The 18,044-nt window shown below is 37.7% G+C and overlaps 1 protein-coding gene across 5 annotated transcripts in view; it reads left to right on the top strand.

Moving 5' to 3' along the window:
• tlk1a (tousled-like kinase 1a) overlaps positions 1-18,044 on the top strand; it is a 29,986-nt gene extending 11,942 nt beyond the window's left edge. For 4 of the 5 annotated variants that reach the window (XM_066686431.1, XM_066686429.1, XM_066686430.1 and 1 more), the window contains 21 exons: positions 988-1,109; positions 1,617-1,688; positions 4,793-4,831; positions 5,971-6,046; positions 6,171-6,214; positions 6,499-6,594; positions 6,676-6,762; positions 6,860-6,952; positions 7,353-7,463; positions 7,637-7,773; positions 8,011-8,199; positions 8,330-8,396; positions 8,539-8,636; positions 11,993-12,074; positions 12,158-12,249; positions 12,795-12,884; positions 13,492-13,661; positions 13,762-13,897; positions 14,026-14,137; positions 15,807-15,914; positions 16,925-18,044. In XM_066686431.1, coding sequence (XP_066542528.1) covers positions 988-1,109; positions 1,617-1,688; positions 4,793-4,831; positions 5,971-6,046; positions 6,171-6,214; positions 6,499-6,594; positions 6,676-6,762; positions 6,860-6,952; positions 7,353-7,463; positions 7,637-7,773; positions 8,011-8,199; positions 8,330-8,396; positions 8,539-8,636; positions 11,993-12,074; positions 12,158-12,249; positions 12,795-12,884; positions 13,492-13,661; positions 13,762-13,897; positions 14,026-14,137; positions 15,807-15,914; positions 16,925-17,080 — 2,177 coding nt within the window. In that variant the 3' untranslated portion in view covers positions 17,081-18,044. The remainder of the gene's footprint in view (positions 1-987; positions 1,110-1,616; positions 1,689-4,792; positions 4,832-5,970; positions 6,047-6,170; positions 6,215-6,498; positions 6,595-6,675; positions 6,763-6,859; positions 6,953-7,352; positions 7,464-7,636; positions 7,774-8,010; positions 8,200-8,329; positions 8,397-8,538; positions 8,637-11,992; positions 12,075-12,157; positions 12,250-12,794; positions 12,885-13,491; positions 13,662-13,761; positions 13,898-14,025; positions 14,138-15,806; positions 15,915-16,924) is intronic. The other variant, XM_066686432.1, reaches the window with a different exon arrangement.

The following is an 18,044-nucleotide window of genomic DNA, read 5'->3' as shown; positions in this document are numbered from 1 at the left end:
TTTTTTTTTTCTAGCCACCCTCATGATGACGATTGGACATAGGAAAGTCTCTTAGCCTGTTTGCTAAATTGCATCCTGAAACCAAAACTGTCGAACAAAAAAAATATACAATGTAATCTAAAATGAACCTTGGTTGGGACTTTGGTCCAGACATTTTTATGAAATCAGCTGTAAATCAAAAATGACCATGATGGTTCTGCAAGCATTCTTTAGTAAAGAAAATTATTCTATATAGATCTCTGAACACTTAAAAAGAACCTTTTACATGATTCAAGGATTCTTTGCATCATGAAAGGGTTCTTCCGGTTGATGAAGAATGGGTTCTATATGGCAGCAAAAACAGTTCTTCTGATGTTACAAGGATGACATCAGTCTAAAGAACCTTTTCACAATGCAATGAAATCTTTAGTCATGGTGAAGGTTCTTGAAACCTGCTTTATTGAAAACTGTTACTGCAATCTCAATCATTTGTTTCTGCTGAAGTCTGTGATTATTCCTAATGTGACTCATGCCAGTAGACTTCCTTTTGGAAACTTCATGCCACCACATATACGCTCTGAAGCCACCACACACTATTTACTTATTACAAAATGTCTTTACAGCAGAGCTGAACAGGAATTCAGCTGTAGGTTCTTTTGGAAAACGTTCCATTATATATTTCATAATGTTTAAGCTTGCTTGATAATCTATTTAAAACTTAATTAGTTCTCAGATTAAATTAGTTCATAAGTTAAATATGGTTTATATGAGGTTTAGTAAAATATTCAGTTATTCATTTAAAAAAATATTAATACAATTGAAGATTATTTAATAGAGAGCTCTTGTTTTCAAGTTAAAATTTTCATATTTTGACTACTGTGTTTCTGGGTTTTGATCAAGTGCAAAATATAAACATACCTTTAGAGTTCAGGTTGTATTTGTGTATTTTGTAATTGAGGTTTCATAGCCTTGAGCTGTATATTTATGTGTTTGTGTGTATGTTCTTAGGTGCTATGGATGAGCTGCATAGTCTGGACCCACGCCGACAGGAACTCCTGGAGGCACGTTTCATGGGAGGAGTCAGTGGCAGCACAGGGGGCAGTACTGGCAGCACCAGTGGAGGAACCAAAGTGAGTGGCAGAGTGACCTAAAATCAGAGGTTGCTGCCTCTGCCTCTCTCTCTCTTTTTTTTCTATCTCTCTCTCTCTCAGCTGATCAAGAAGTAAAAGCAAAATGGCAGCAGCTCCACCTACACTTCTGTCACCTCTGCAGTCTCTCAGTAGATTACTTAGTCAGGAGATGAATCGATGAAAGGAAGCTTCTGATTTTTCATGGAAATTCATGATTCTTTGTTTTTTGTTTTTTTTTCTGATACTTCTAATAATCTTAGTAGAGACCAGGCTGGGAGATGAATGGATTTTCTGAAAGATTTCCCTTTTTGTGGCTTGTCTGCTCCCCCTCGGTAGGCTCTAGTGCTGCATGCCTAGTGCTTTTCTGTGGGATGTCGTTAATTCGCAATCACCACCTGCTGTATTGATGCAAGGTGTTAGAATGGAGAAGATAAAAAGAATGAGGTCTATTTGTTTGTGGGGATATGTGCGAATCTGTGTATGAATTATGCAATCTTAATGTTTCAGGGCTTAACAAACAACGAATGTTCGAATCATAGCTTTGGCAGCCTGGGGTCTTCCAGTGATAAGGAGTCAGAGGTATGTTCTGTTTTATGTTTCTTAACAACTTGCATATTTGCTTTTCCAGAACATTCGCAGCTTTAGAGTTGACCTCAAATTTGAATGCTGTGATACAGTGTTGCCATGCATGTGTGAGAGAACGTATGTGTGGTTAGGCACTTGGCAAATTAGTGAGCTTGCATCTGTTTACCTCGAAGACTTAAACCTAAGCATTGCTAGCACCACCCGACACATGCGCATAGAGATACACATAAGCATGCGTGCACACAGGCACAGACTCCCAGACATTAAGACTGTTGTCTGCAACCCTCCCCCTCCTGCCCCCTGCATAGCGCACCTGCTTGTGCCATATATCACAGAGAGAGGGAGAGAGCTGGAGAGAAACAGATTGGTAGAGAGATAGTACACGAGAGAGCAAGCTGGGTGAGATGGTATTTGGTAATGCAGGAAAAAGAATGCGGACGAAAGGTGTGTGTGTGTGTGGGGGGGTGGGGTGGGGTGCAGGGATTGGGTGGGGGTGAGGGGGGCTAAGCTAAAGGAGGTCGGAGAGAGAGAAAGGCAGAGAGCGGAAATGAAGGGTTTATAAAGCCCTCTCCTGTCCTATGCTGGCCGGAGCTGCTGATTGTGCGCAGATGTCAGGCACACAGATGCCCCCATACGTCAGCGTGCTCTCTAATGATGCAGCAGTTACACTCTCAATCACCACACACACCTGTCACAATACTCCCACAGACACACAGCACGCCTCAGTGCTCCCACTACACCTAACCTACAGAACTGACTGCAAAGCACAACAATATGTGACACTGGAAATGCCACAGATAATGCACATATCACGTATCAGAAATACTACAGATGTTAATAAATAGGGTGGGATAATTTTATGGTCCATCTTTACTTAAATGCTACCAAATTCTACTGTTCAGCACCTTAACATCACTACATAGTCTTGTCTGCTCCTGTGAATTTTCCCATTCTAGCATGCCATTTAGTTTTTATTTTTGTTTATTTTTAATGTTGTATTTATTTTTTATTATTCTAATTTTTAAAGGGATAGATGGATGGATAGATAAGTAAACCTGGTTCAAGAATTGTATATCTATGTGGCTAGTTATGGACTACTGAGTCTTGCACTTGTGGGAGTGGACAGTTTTACTAAAAACTACAAATTAACACAAGCATGAATTTGAAGTGAACATTTACCCAGCACAATATGATGTCCTTTGTTATAGCCTTTTGTGAGAAAATCTGTTTTTAAATATATTTGACTCATCAGAATCGACTATCAGAACTTCTAATCGACAAAAACATTGATCATTTTTATTCTGTCCCCACTGTGTGTTCATGTACTGTCTTTTTAAAACCAAGCTGCAATGATGTAGTCACGTGATTCTGTCTCTATCTGCTACATGGAAGCAACCTAAATGCAGAGGATGACCAAGCATCTCCATACCAAAGAAAAACACATCATCTGTGGTGTGAGCATGCTGTATTTGACTATAATTGAAACAACACTGAACAAAAAGAAGTCAAATGTAAACACTGAGGGGAAAAAACAGTGTGAGCGACCAAAGCACAATCACACATCAAATATAAGCAGTGCTCAAAAAACAAGAGGAACAAGCACCCAGCATCATTAGATATCCCAGCTTTAATACTGCAGCATATTTACAGTACAAGCCTCGTCACTGAACTATGAGGGTCAAAAATACACAAACGAAATCAGTGCAATCGTGGTAAAATTTACAATTAATCGTGATATTGATTTGTGCTCATATATATATATATATATATATATATATATATATATATATATATATATATATATATATATATATATATATATATATATATATATATATATATATATATAATATATATAAGTAGGTATCAGAATATGATTCAGAAATTGGTATTAAAACAAGTCCGGCTCCTCTACACAACAAATTCATCACTAACACTGCAGCTAGCAGACAATACTATAAATATTACAGATAACATCAAACATGGCAGAGTTAGCAGCAGCCCAGCAACCCCTGACCAAAATATATTACAGTTCTCCAGTACTAGCCTTTTCCTCTAAACACAAATCTGTAGAAAATACACAGCACTCTAAAGACAATATACAGCACAGGATGTCTGTTGCATCTCAACTCTATCTTTCTGTACTCTACACATCATAGAGGAATACTTATTCCTTATCTATGTATTTATTTATATATTGTGTATGCTTTTTGAAGGTGGCTATAGAATTGCTGTGAGAGGATGTTCCCAGTGGCTGGATTTGCATTTTTATTTTGATGACAAAATTAAGCTTATGTAAGAGCCAACCCTATCTGAGTGCTGCAGCTGCTCCCCATTTTACCACCTACACTTAACTGGCCTACGTAAATTTGTGCTATTCAATTTTATACCTCTGTGATGAGCAGTCAGACATATATTTCAGCAGGTCCCTTCAGAAAGAAAAGGTTAAATGTGTACCAAATAAGTGCTAGCAGCACAACATAAACTGTATGTAGACTTTTATAGAACTCTGTCTTAAAATATGAGCGTCATCATTACCAGACCTCAAACGTGAGAGTATGTTAGTGTGTTGAATATCAGAAATGAGTGTGCAACCCTCTGGCTATAGATAGCACAAGTATGAAAGTATTTTAATAATTGTACAAGTCTAAAATGGTGAAATAAGTATACACTGTATTATTTTATCCCCTTTAGAAGGCTTTGTTATACAATATTGTTACACATTCTCACATTCTTGTATTTATTGTTGTTTTGTGTCCCTTATTAGAAATTACTGGCCAATAATCAAGTTTTTTTTTTTTTTTTTTTAAATCATGATCTTATTTCCATGGGTTTTCCTGTCTCTGAGCTGGTGCCCATATGTGACCCAAAAATGCCAGCAAGGAGCGCGTGGTGCATCCATAACCAGCCCAGTTCGCTCATTAAGACTGCTCTGACATTCAGTCACTGTCACTAAAGGCTAATTATAAACAGTGGCTTTGGTCATGTAGTCTGTTACACTAAACCTGCTTTTCTTTAATGTCTTATTTCTCCCCTTTCTTCTCTCCCCTGTTTGTCCCTTTTCTCCTCCCTGCCCATGCCTCACTGTTTCTTTCCAGGGCTCTGATGTAAAAAGAGGCAGTTCTCCTGCATATTCAGTAAGTCAGTCTCTCTCTTTGGTCTTTTCCTCTTTGTCTCTCTGTCTGGTGACTGTGTCCATTCTTAGCTAGTGCAGTAACTTAAAATCTGAGCTAGACTAATCACATGCTGTGCTGTTAGAAGGAACCTTATGTGACTTCCATGGGCAAATAAATATATAATAATAAACAGGGAATGTATATAGTCAAAGCTGGATAAACTGAGGTCTCCATGTCTGAGTACTGGTAGTAGCCTCTTTTTATAGCCATAAATAGATCTGCATTTAACAGACATTGACATATTCACAGACACAAGTTCCGCCATACTCTGAATGCGTGCAATCTGATTTTCCACAAAATGGTATCTTATTGCCTTGTGTCAAAGAAATATGTTTTGCGGGGAGGTGGCTGAGAATATTTTCCAGGCTGAGGCAGCGAGTGAACTCCTTGGTGATCAGAATGCAAAGATGTACTGGCAGCTGGCCACTCTTTGTCTCTGCTGAGTAGGATTGCTGCATCCTTTCTCCTCTTGCTTGGAGCTGGTTGTAACAAGGCATTAATTCACGTTAATGTATAGATTTTTATGATGAAAATGATGTATGGACATGTCACACTAACATTTCTTTATCTACATATTAATACCAATATAATTATATATTAATACAAATACAGATGTAGCATTTTGCTGGAATAAAAATGCTCATTTGGTACATTCTGTAGCCACTTGCTGGTGGTTTTGTTATGTTTCTGTTGATGTGTTTTGTGGGGCAAATCATTGTACTGTTTATTTGTGAGAAATTGAATTTAGTCTCCCTGCAATGTGTATGGGCACTCTGTTATTTCTTTGTTTGGTCAAGGGTTTGTACCACTGTCTTCACCAATCATTTACATTTTGTTAAATGTTCTGAAGCATTCCTCAAAAAGCAAGTTATTGAAGCAAAGAGGTTAAAGTTACATCGTTTTGGTTTTAGGTTATTTTGAGAGGTGACCTCTAGTGTTTGGTCATAGCATGTTTATTTTGGAGATTTTGGCTGATTTTCCTTTTTCTGCAGTTCCACTTCAAGTCTCAGTCCTTCCTTTTAAAAGGAATGCTCTCATTTGTTTCAGGATCTAGAAAGTATTAGTTGTATAACCTTTCTGTAATACGATCTATCCTGTAGACTCCTGAAAAAAAGCACTCTGAATCATCTAGAGGAAGAAAGAGGAAAGCTGAGATTCAGTCAGAGAGCAGCCAAGGTAAATCTTTCTCTTGCTTTCTTCCTTACGTTTTTCTTGCTTTCTTTCTATGCCAGAGCATGAGATTTATTTTACATATTTATAGCCTCACTACTCACCATGTTTTTTTTCTTTTTGTTCTTAGGGAAATCTATTGTTCGGGGAACCAAAATTAGTGATTATTTTGATGTGAGTGTTTAAATGAATTTCTCACTGACTAATAAGCTAAAATTTGAAAATGATATATTGTTTGACTCTTCAAACTTAAATTGGTTCAAATGAAATAAAGCAGTCAGTCTGTTTTATTTGACACAATGTATTACTGACAAATAAGCGCACACACACCATAAGTAAATGTTCTTCATAAATGGAACAATTTAAAAAAAATTAACAGTTTACTCTCACACCCCATCTCCCTGTCCTTTTCTCCATCTCCCTATCCCTTTCCCCCCTCTCGCTCACTTTTTCTCTAGATACAGGGTGGTAATGGGTCCAGTCCAGTTCGAGGCTTGCCACCAGTCATTCGATTTCCCCAGAACTCACATTCCCATTCTGCACCAGCATCTAGTGTATGTCTTACACATCTTACACATACATAGTTGTGTACTTTTTTGCCGTAACAGTCTTTTTAAACATGTGCTCGTATTCAGGTCAGGCAAAACAGTTCATCACCCACCAGTCTGTCTTTTGGGGACCATATGATGCACCCTAAACAGTTAGCAGTAAAGAGTATCCAGGTGAGAAAAGAAAGTGTTCTATACTTCCAGTCTCAATTTAGGTCTCTTATTTGCTGTGGGTAAATAAATGTCTGTACATAATCTTCTCTGCATCTAGACTGATCTGACTGTAATGAAGCTGGCTGCTCTGGAGAGCAATAAAAACCTGGACCTGGAGAAGAAGGAGGGGAGAATAGACGACTTGTTACGGGTGAGGAATGGAGAGCAAGAATAGTGTATCTGTGCTTTTTCATACAATTGTGTCTGAAATGATTTGTGGTGTGGTAGGTGCCAGTTATAGAGGTATGTTTGTGTTTTTTTTTCCCTAAAGTGGGAAATATTATAAATGAAAAAAGAGCTTTTGTAAGCTGTGATTTTTGCTTAATTACTTATTTGCTTACAGTATTTATTAATTAGTACTGCCTCTGTAAGGTGACATTTGCCCAGGCCACATTTGATGATTAGTTTTTTTTTTTTTTTTATATTTATTTAGTGTGTGTGTTGAAGAATTTGAGACTTAAATGCCAATCATGGCTCAATTGTAGCATACAACTACAATATCTGTGTGCTTTGGACAAATATTAACACAATGTTTTTACCTCTTACAAAAGGCAAACTGTGATCTCAGGAGACAAATAGATGAACAACAGAAACTACTTGAAAAGTATAAGGAGCGCTTAAACAAGTGTATCACCATGAGCAAAAAACTCCTCATTGAAAAGGTGAGGAAGGGTTTTTTTTTTTTTTTTAAATAAGTAGAGGAAAAGATGTGCTTTAAATCAGTGTTTCCCTTTCTGACCCATCAAATCACCACCTTTCAGCTCACTTGAGATGTGTATATAATATTTCTTTTCCCTTCTCATGTCTTTAAATGTACTATTGTAACTAACGTTAGAGCACCCAAGAGAAGCAAGCATGCCGAGAGAAGAGCATGCAGGACAGGCTGCGGTTAGGACACTTCACCACTGTAAGACACGGGGCCTCCTTTACTGAGCAGTGGACAGATGGATATGCTTTCCAGAACCTTGTCAAGTAAGCAGAATGTTTATATAATTATTTACTTATGGTGTCTATCTTCCCTTAGACAGACTATGACTAAATTCATTAAATAATGTGTCAGCGTTGTTAAAAGATGGAACAGCTTGTACTTTTTACATACCTGTCCCCCCCCCATTTTCATCTAAATATTGTCCACATGGATTGAAATAACAATTCAAGCTGTATTAACGGTGTGGTTCACCATGTGTACTTTGTGTGTGTGTCTGGCAGGCAGCAGGAGTCTATAAACCAGCAGAGGGAGGACATAGAGAGACAAAGGAAGCTGTTAGCCAAGAGGAAACCCCCATCAGCCAGTAACCCTCAAACCCCAAATGCCAATTCGGAGCCAAAGCAGCGTAAAACCAAGGCTGTTAATGGGGCAGAGAACGACCCCTTTCTCAAACCCAGTCTACCTCAGCTGTGAGTATCTGTACTGTATTTCTGTTGCTTAAGTAATTTATGAAATTGTTTCATGTAGAAACATGCTTTATTTCCACTACTAATTATGATATTTGTTTTTATTTGTTTGTTCTTTCTTTTGTGTATGCAGATTAACTTTAGCTGAGTATCATGAGCAGGAGGAAATTTTCAAGCTACGCCTTGGCCATCTCAAGAAGGTCAGTAGTTTCTAACAGATCAGATATTAATATTTCCATACTATAGAGGGAATCTATTTCTATGAGATGTTTCTGCTTGTGGTCAGTGTTGAGTGCTCTGTCTTTTGATGAAAGGTTGATGGTGTTTGTGGTTGTGTCGTAGGAGGAGGCTGAGATCCAGGCGGAGCTGGAGCGCTTGGAACGGGTGCGGAACCTTCACATCCGTGAGCTGAAAAGAATAAACAACGAGGACAGCTCTCAGTGAGTATGGTCACCATGGTGACACTGAACTGCCTTCTATAGCTGAATCATTATTTATGACTTTCAGGGTTCTGCAAGTTATGGCACTTTTTGTTTAGTATAATATGCATAATTATTAATGCGGCATAAAACATTTCTAGCGTGATTGACCAAGTTGTGAGTTGTGGTAACTTAAAATCTGTAAAGTTCTATGAGGGTGAAGAATACCTACTGCCCTAACTGTAGTGTAAATCACATTTTATAATTCAACAGTACCTATATGTCAAAAATGCTTGTAATTTACATTAACAGATCACCCTAGAAAGTAAAGATAGAAATATTCTAACATGGCTCAAATACTTGAAAAAACATTTTCGTTTTGGGACTTCCTAAATATTTATAGATTTAGATCAATTTTGTTTAATATCAGTGAATAATTAGTCACTGGGCTAGTAGTCTTGCACTGACAGACTCTCTAGGGTCTCTAGAGTCTGTTGCCTTTTACCACTGAACGTGGCCAAGAACCACCTTCTTTCTGTAAGAAAAGAAAGGACCAATGACAAGTCTACTATTTTGGTATGAGGTTTAGAAAGATGCAGACAGCCAATCAGAATGCAACTGGCAAAATCCTGGCTGTGAGGCTGATATCTTTGTAACTGCCATTAAACTAATTAAATTTCCTTTAAATTCACCATTTTAATGGATTTTGTTTTTATGTGCATGTGCTCGTGCACCCTGCAAGAATGGGCTCCTTCACCGATTTGTCTAAATATGTGAAAATACTTGTAAACAATGCTCTGTAACAGTGTAGCCAACCATTTTCATCTTGTGGTTAAATATAGTATTTCAGGGAAATGTAGCATTTCAGAAAATGGTTAAGATGAGAAAACCAAGAATTTTTTTGGAGAGAACTGCTCATAGACTGGTATGAAATGTAAATCAAAACCTTCATATGGCTGCCAAGAACCGCAGGAAGGTTAAGTTGAGTCAGGAGTTCCACCATTAAGCATTGCTTGCACAAACATAATCCTCATGGAAGAGTCAAGAAGGAAACCTTACTTTTGACCTTTTGACAAAACACGGTGATCCAAAACATACACAATATTGTCAAAAGTATTCACTAACTCATTCAAATCATTGTATTCAGGTGTTCAAATCACTTCTTTGGTCACGGGTGTATAACAACAAGCACCTTTGTATGCACACTGCTTCTACAAACATTTGTGAAAGTATCTGTCATTCTCAGACGCTCCATTCCAGGGTTGTACCATGATAGGATGCCACTTGTGCAAAAAGTCTAAAGTCAGTTGTATGATAACAAAGTGACAGCAACTCGGCCACAAAGGTCGGCAACTTTCTACAGAGTCAGTCGCTTCAAATTACCTTAGGAACAGTGGAATGGGTTTCCATGGAGCTGCATCCAAGCCTTACAACACCAAGCCCAATGCAAAACGTCGGATGCATGTCACCACTGGACTCTAGAGCGGTGGAGACATGTTCTGTATAGTGATGAATCGCACTTTGTCTGGCAAATCCGATGGATGAGTCTGGGTTTGGTGTTTGCCAGGAGAACTGTACTTATCTGACTGCATAGTTTTTCAGGAAATGAGATTGGCACCTTAGTTCCAGTGAAAAGAACTCTTAATGCTTCCAAAAGATTTTGGACAATTTCATGCTCCCAACTTTGTGGGAACAGTTTGGGCATGGCCCCTACCTATTCCAACATGACACTGGTGCAAGGTCCATAAAGACATGGATGAGTGAGTTTGTTGTAGAAGAACTTGACTGGCCTGCACAAAGTCCTGACCTCAACCCGAATTAATACTTTTGCGATGAATTAGGGCAGAGATTGCGAGCCAGACCTTCTCATCCAACATCAGTGTCTGACCTCACAAATGCGCTTCTGGATGAATGCTCAAAAATTTGCATAAACCCACTCCTAAACCTTGTGAAAAGCCTTTCCAGAAGAGCTGCAAAGGGTGGGCCACTATCATATTAAACATTATGGATTAAGAATGGGATGTATGCGTTCAAAGGCAAATACTTTTGGCAATATATTGTACCTCAAAATCCAGTATGGACGACCTAAACAGACAGAAACTGAAGCTTTTGAGAAATATCCCTGTAGTCCACTGACCTACAAAATATTGAGGATGTTACATACAAGATGACCCAAGAATATATCACTGCTTGAGCTACAATGATTGAATTTTTTTTTTTGCCTGCAAAAAGCATTTGTAAGCTGTGATCTCTTCATTGTTATTTAGTATTGCTTCTGTAAGTGCACAGGGCATGATGATTAGTAAGTGTTTTTGGATTTGCCAAACACATTGTGTTTTATGTTTGATGGATGAATTTCCATCTTGATCACAAATTATGGCCAGATTTTAGCATACAACTAGTGTGTGTTGGACAGTTACTAACCTAATTCCATTAATTTCAGCATTCTCCTTAGCTGGTTTCTTTGCTTGATGAAGGATAATAATTTGACATTTGTGAGACATAATCTCGTTTCCACTAACAGGTTATTTTCCACGTTGTTGTATAAGCTGCTAACAGATACGAGTAAAAGTATTATTGCAGCTAAAACATGTTAATCAGTAATTATTCAGTCACAGACCTCACAAACACATATTTTGTAAATTGCATATTTACAAACCTATTTCCAAAAGATTGACAGGGCAAAATGTAAATGAAAACAAAATGCAATGATGCTCTAGTTTTTCAAACCTGTATTTATCTGAAAATCTTTCAAATAAATCTTTTTTAATTTTGAAGCTGAGAAATTTTTAATTTAATGCCAGCAACACATTACAAAAATTTGTCAAAGGCATGTTTCCTATAGTGTTGCATCGCATGGGTTTACATTGGACAGCAACGATATATTGTTTGGTCTTAACAGTGCATTCACAGATGTGCAAGTCACCCATGCCATGTGCACTAATGCATCCCCGTAGCCTAACGGATTCAGGTTATTGAAATGTGCGATTATAACAAGCCAGACAGTGTTTCTTTGTATTTGCACATGACCTTTTTTGCCAGGCTTTGTTTATCATGTTTAAAAACCATACCCCATGTTTTATATGCTGAATTATCTTATGAAGCATTCTTAGGTTTGAGCAATGTCCTAAATAAATGAAACCCTGTCTGTTAATAATATGCCCATCACCCTAATATGAAAATATTGCATAATCTACCAATCTCATAAAATATTACCTTGTACTTTCATCAGTCAAATGTAGCACAACTTAAACACCTACATTTTTGTCCTGTGTGACATACAGCTGCAAGAAAACCAATGTCTGATTTTTCTTCTTTTCATATTGTAATTTAAAAGTAGTTGATGTCTCTCAACTGTGTTTATGTGGCATCCTTAGGTTTAAAGACCACCCAACTCTGAACGAGCGATACCTGCTTTTACATCTGCTCGGAAGAGGAGGCTTTAGTGAAGTTTACAAGGTATTCACACTCTCGTACTGTCTTTTCAGCATTCCTTACTTGTGAGATCGTATTACATTTTAGTTTAATTTTGTGCTTTTTAGGCTTTTGACCTTATTGAACAAAGGTATGCAGCTGTGAAAATCCATCAGCTCAACAAAAACTGGAGAGAGGAGAAGAAGGAGAACTATCACAAGTATGTTTCATTCATCCCTAGTCATAAATTGATAGTACCAGCAAACAGTCTTAATGGAAGTGTGTGTGTGAAAGCAATGTTTCAGAAAATAATTTTCAGACAGTTAATCCTGCTTTTGGTCTTTCCATGATTCTCATTCCATCTTCTCCCCAGCAGAAGTGCACCTAGGTGTTTAGTGTTTTGCTTGTTTTATGTGTATTGACAAGAAAAAATGTAAACTGCCTGTGTTAAGAAACTACTGGACTGTATGATGGCCAGAGGCTGATAGAACTGGCAGGTAAAACAGGTCTGCATTTTGTAACCTTGTGAGCTCAGGCCATGTGTAATATGGTATTTCAAGTCTGATTGGTATTCTGTTCTGTGCTGTAAATGTCTGGAAATCCAGTCAGTTTCACCTGAGGCTGGCTGGCCGACTGTCTGTCTGCCTGGGGCTCACCTCTGTTGCCCATGGTAACCTCTCTCACCCTCTCCATCCCTTTCTTCCTGTTGCTGAAATAAACACTCACATTTGTGTTTCTTTCTCTCTCACTCTCTCATATATGCAGACATGCCTGTAGAGAGTACAGAATACACAAGCAGCTGGATCATCCACGAATAGTCAAACTTTATGACTATTTTTCACTGGACACGGACACGTGAGTACCTACTGCTGCTTTAAATTTCTGCTGTGCTCCACATCCTAGCTAAATTGTGCCCAGGAATGGTTATTCCAAAGATGCAGTAGCACAGTATCATCTTAAAATACTTTACCTACGTCAGCCTGAAACTTAATTTTTGTCAGTGTTTGTTAACGTCCCATAGTCATATTCAACACAATTCACCAGGAAACACTTAGCTACCTTTGAGTCCTTCATTTAGTGGTTTTGTTGAGACATCTGCCATGTTTTGGACAGAAAAAATGATTATGACATTTATTTCTAATTCACCTTGATGTTGAGAATGCCTTGTTGGTCATAAGCTATTGTTTTTACTTGTATAATGGCTACTTGCCCCCTAAAACCAACAGCATTAGTATTTTGCCTGCAGTGTTTCTCTGACTCTGATGCTTTTTGGAAACTGGGTCAAGAGCTACATCTATATGACTCAGATTTATTTATAGATGAAACCTTTGCTTTGTTTTCTACCTAAGCATTTTGTATATTGAAAAGATATCTCAAATATGATGTGGTTGATAAAATGATATTCAATAAGCCTTTTATTCAATGTTTAGTCTTTTTAAAATATATTATAATTTCTCCATAGGTTCTGTACAGTTCTGGAATACTGTGAAGGCAACGATTTGGATTTCTACTTGAAGCAACACAAACTGATGTCAGAGAAAGAGGCTCGTTCGATTGTAATGCAGATCGTTAATGCACTAAGATATCTGAATGAGATCAAACCACCTATAATACACTATGACCTTAAACCAGGTACCAGGCCTACTCTCATCCTGTTCAGGAATGTAGTGAGCTTTTTTTTAGAAGGTAATCTTTGCTTATTGTATAATTGTTCATTGCCCATTGTTTTAAGGGAATATATTGCTAGTGGATGGAACAGCATGTGGAGAAATAAAGATAACAGATTTTGGTTTGTCTAAAATCATGGATGATGACAATTATGGAGTGGATGGAATGGACTTGACATCACAAGGAGCTGGCACATACTGGTAGGTGACACTCACCCATGTATGCCCTAACTCGTGAACACCAGTGTATATTCTTGAAATACAAGTAGATACTATACGTATTACATATGATTTTTGAGATTTTTTTTTTGTGTGATTTTTCGTGTAAGGTACTTGCCTCCAGAGTGTTTTGTTGTGGGTAAGGAACCTCCAAAGATATCCAACAAAGTGGACGTCTGGTCTGTGGGAGTCATCTTTTTTCAGTGCCTCTATGGAAGAAAGGTATGTAGGTTGTAGGGGTAATGAGGACGATGGTGACTATTCCCATAATTTTTCTCAAAAATGAATAATTTGTCTTATAAAATTACTATGTCCTTTTATGGGTAGTGAGCAAATAGTATGCTTGCTTTGATATCAATTCTCTTAACCATATTTTAAACATATGCATGCTAGAAAATATGTTAACCATGAAAAATATGTTGAATAATAAGTTGATATTTTATTGATTTGTTATTCCCAAGAAAATACAAACCCAATATGCAGAAAACTTTGAAATCAGTGCCTGCACCACACTCAAATTATGTTGCCACTGGAGAAAACTGTGTGAAAAGTTTATAGAACATTTATGTATCACTATTTTGAAGCATTACACAATTTAAGGTGAATATAATAGGACCATTCACAGAAATGCTCAGTCTTTGCAAACAAAAATAGGTTGTTGCTTCTCATTATATGCCAAACTACAGGTGAGAATTGGCTGGACAGTAATGTTGAATAAATATGACCTTTCAGCCCTCAGATGGCACTGTGTAGGAAACTTTCATGCTGCCTTCATAAATATAGTCACTTGAGTTTGGGAGTTCTTCAAAAACTATTGACACTTAACAGTTACATGTGGAGAAAGAGAAATACATCCATTCTATTCAGAACCACTAACGTGTTATCTAGGCCCAGGCTCATCTCAGATGATCCAAAAAACAGAAACATGCTATTGTCAAAGGAGTCCATATTTCAGCTTCTTTTCATGAAAATTTCATGTTGTGGTTTCTATGCTAATGTCGAACGGGATCATCCATAGAGATGGGTGCAAAAGCCAGTATTTCTAATGCTGTGGGTTGTATCAGTGACCACGGCATTGGGTGACTTGTCAATGTGAAAGGTGTGTGTTGATGTGCTTTTGAGAGTTGAAGGGAACTAACACAACACAGATTCTTGCATTTTACAACTTTTCTGGAAATGGGGTTTATACTAAAATTGGCATAGGATCATCCCAGAATTTAAATCATTATTTAAGAACACAATGTGATCTATGAATATGCAAATAACCCAGTAATTATTCCCCTCACTAATTGTACATTATTTTAATAGTTGTAACCCCCTCTTTTAAGATATTTAAAATATATTGCACAATGATTGGACCAAGCTTATATATGTTTGCTTATGAAACATGCCATAACATGTTTATGCTATAAGCTATAAACAATTATAACAGAGCGATATTATCCTCTGACACTTGAATTGTCTGTGTTTTGTTAATGAATTGTAGGCTTTGGTGTGTTACTAAATGACTGGAAATCATTTTTTTTCTCTTGGATTTACACTTTATTTGAGATGAACATGGCTTGCTTTACCTCTGTTGTTCCTATTGTGAAATATATTTATGATCTGTTCAGCACTCATGACCAAGGACGATGTCTGTTCTTACATGTTTTTCGGATCCAATGCAGTGCTCATTTATACTTCTGTTTTTTGTTTAGTATTTTATGAGGCTGGGAAAGGCTGCGTGTTTCATGTAAAATGTGTACATTCGGTAATATTTAAAAAAAAAAAGCAATAATAAGTTAAGAGTTAAAATATTAAACAAATGTCTGTATAATAAGTCATGCAATAGGTATTAACCATTTAAACCCTGTTTGAGAGTTTGTAAAGGAATGTTTTTACTCTGTTTCAGCCATTTGGCCATAACCAGTCACAGCAAGATATCCTGCAGGAGAACACTATTCTCAAAGCCACCGAGGTGCAGTTCCCTGTCAAACCTGTGGCAAGCAACGAGGCCAAGGTCAGTGGGTGGAACAAAGTTTAAGTAACATGGTGGGAAAGACTGAGAGAGTAATTTTTACAAAGGTATTTTGAGTCATTTTATTTGCAGTAGTGCTACAAGGATGCCCCCTAGTGTTACTAACATAGAACTGATTGGTAGGACCAGTTCTTTCACAGCATTTCTACTGGAACTAATGTCGCTTTTCCACTGCATGGGTCCGGCTCTACACAGATATGGTTCCGTTCGGCGCGCTTAAAGCTTGTCGAAAAGGAGCCAGTGGTGTCGAAAAACCCCGTCTAACAGGAATCACTAGTTTTGAAAGCCACAACAACGGTGGTGGTTAAACTATGTGCTGTTTACTTGTCGTGTGTTTGCGACTCCCGTTCACACAGATCAGTTTTACTTGTCACACGTTCGACTTTCACTGAAAATTTTGTCTGACATCGGCCCAAGGAGAATGTAAACCCCTTCAAAACACCTTGAGGTAAAGTTACGAGCTGCTGTTCGATTAAAAAATGTGAAAGCTGCTATAACGTCTGACATTTTACAAGTGGCGGTTTGTGCTGGATTTAAATGAGATCTGCATTTTGTGGTGAGATGGGTCTCTCTGGCCAATCAGCGCTCTGAGGGTTTACACGTCACCGTTTTGTACCTATTCAGCACGGTTAGAACCCGGAGAGAGCTGAGACTGAAAACCAGGTACCAGATTTGGCCTGTGGAAAAGCAAAAGCGCCGTAATTAGCTTGATATAGAGAACCTGCACAGCAGCTACTTAATATATTTCTTATTCCATGGTTTGAATGGCATTGAGCACTGCAGTAATCAAAAACATTTCTGCCTCGTTGTAAGTGTAGTCCTCCATGTACTCCATTTGTTTTTAATTGTTTCAAAGACTGAGGTGGAAATGCATTTTTTATTCCAAGTTTGAAGGAAACATGTCAGCTTTTTTATTTTATTTATTTATTTTTGTAAATAAAATCTTGAGTTTGAGTATTCATTTTAACACAATGTTCTGTTGTGGATTGCAGGCATTTATTAGACGGTGTCTTGCCTACAGAAAGGAGGACAGGTTCGATGTACATCAATTAGGAAGCGATTCCTATCTGCTTCCCCACATGAGACGCTCCAGTTCTTCAGGCAACCTGGCCTCAAGCCCCGCCTCTTCCAGTGTCATTTCCTACTGACAGCTCACACTGGCTCCCTGACTGACAGCATTGCTGGCCAATCTCTGCTCTCCCTTCTTCAGGAACATGGCAGAGATAGAGCAAGCAAGGGAAATGAAACACTTAACTCCTCAGGTTGTGGATATTGGAGATTAAGGTGGTTAACGCTTGTGTTTGGTTTTGGGCAGCACCAAGTGTGGAGTAAGTGACCAAGTGAAGTGTAAAGGAAAAGAAGAGGGTATGGGACAAGATTGAACAGCGCTGCATAAATGTTGAAGTGTAATGGCCTTGAAGAAACTATAGAGCACTGCTACTAATAAGTACCTTGAAATGTGACATTTGTTATTTTTTATTTTAATTTTTTTTTTGTTTTGTTTTTTGTGGCAGTTGCCTTGAAAATATATGTGAAGACCTGGCAACCCACTGTAAGGAAAATTCATGAGATTTCTGCCATGATAACAGGATTTGTATGTCAGGCATTTGCTAAAACAGTCTACATAGTGTAGGTATCTATGGATTTCACATCTGCTCAGTGGTGGTGTTTGGGTTTTGGAGGAAAGCTCATTTCTTTGTATAATTAGCTATGAGAATGTAATTATAGCATACATTGTGACATTTAGGGTCACAATGAGGCCAGGCAGCATACTAATGTTGAATGCACAACATAACCAAATGTAGACAAATGACAATGTACAGGATCCTATGCAGGATAAAAAAAATAAATAAAAGAATCCCTTCTAGAAAGATAATGTATATTTGCTGTACAGGACCTTAATTTCAGATGTTAAATTTCAGCAAATTCATTCTGTACAAATCTTTAACATTTTTTTTGCCCTTCTTTCCTGTAAATTTGATTTCCTGGAGTGTTTGCTGCTTTGATGTTGCTTTTTAAGAAAAAAAAATAGAAAATAAAAGAAAAAATGGCTGTAAGAACTACTTTGGGTACAAATTGTACAGTTCTGTTTAATTAATAAATGATAATAAA

Source organism: Hoplias malabaricus, chromosome 12 (assembly GCF_029633855.1).
Source record: "Hoplias malabaricus isolate fHopMal1 chromosome 12, fHopMal1.hap1, whole genome shotgun sequence".
In the NCBI taxonomy this organism is placed as follows: Eukaryota; Metazoa; Chordata; class Actinopteri; order Characiformes; family Erythrinidae; genus Hoplias; species Hoplias malabaricus.
The sequence above is the reverse complement of the archived record's forward strand: the minus strand, read 5'-3'. Positions and strand labels throughout refer to the sequence as shown.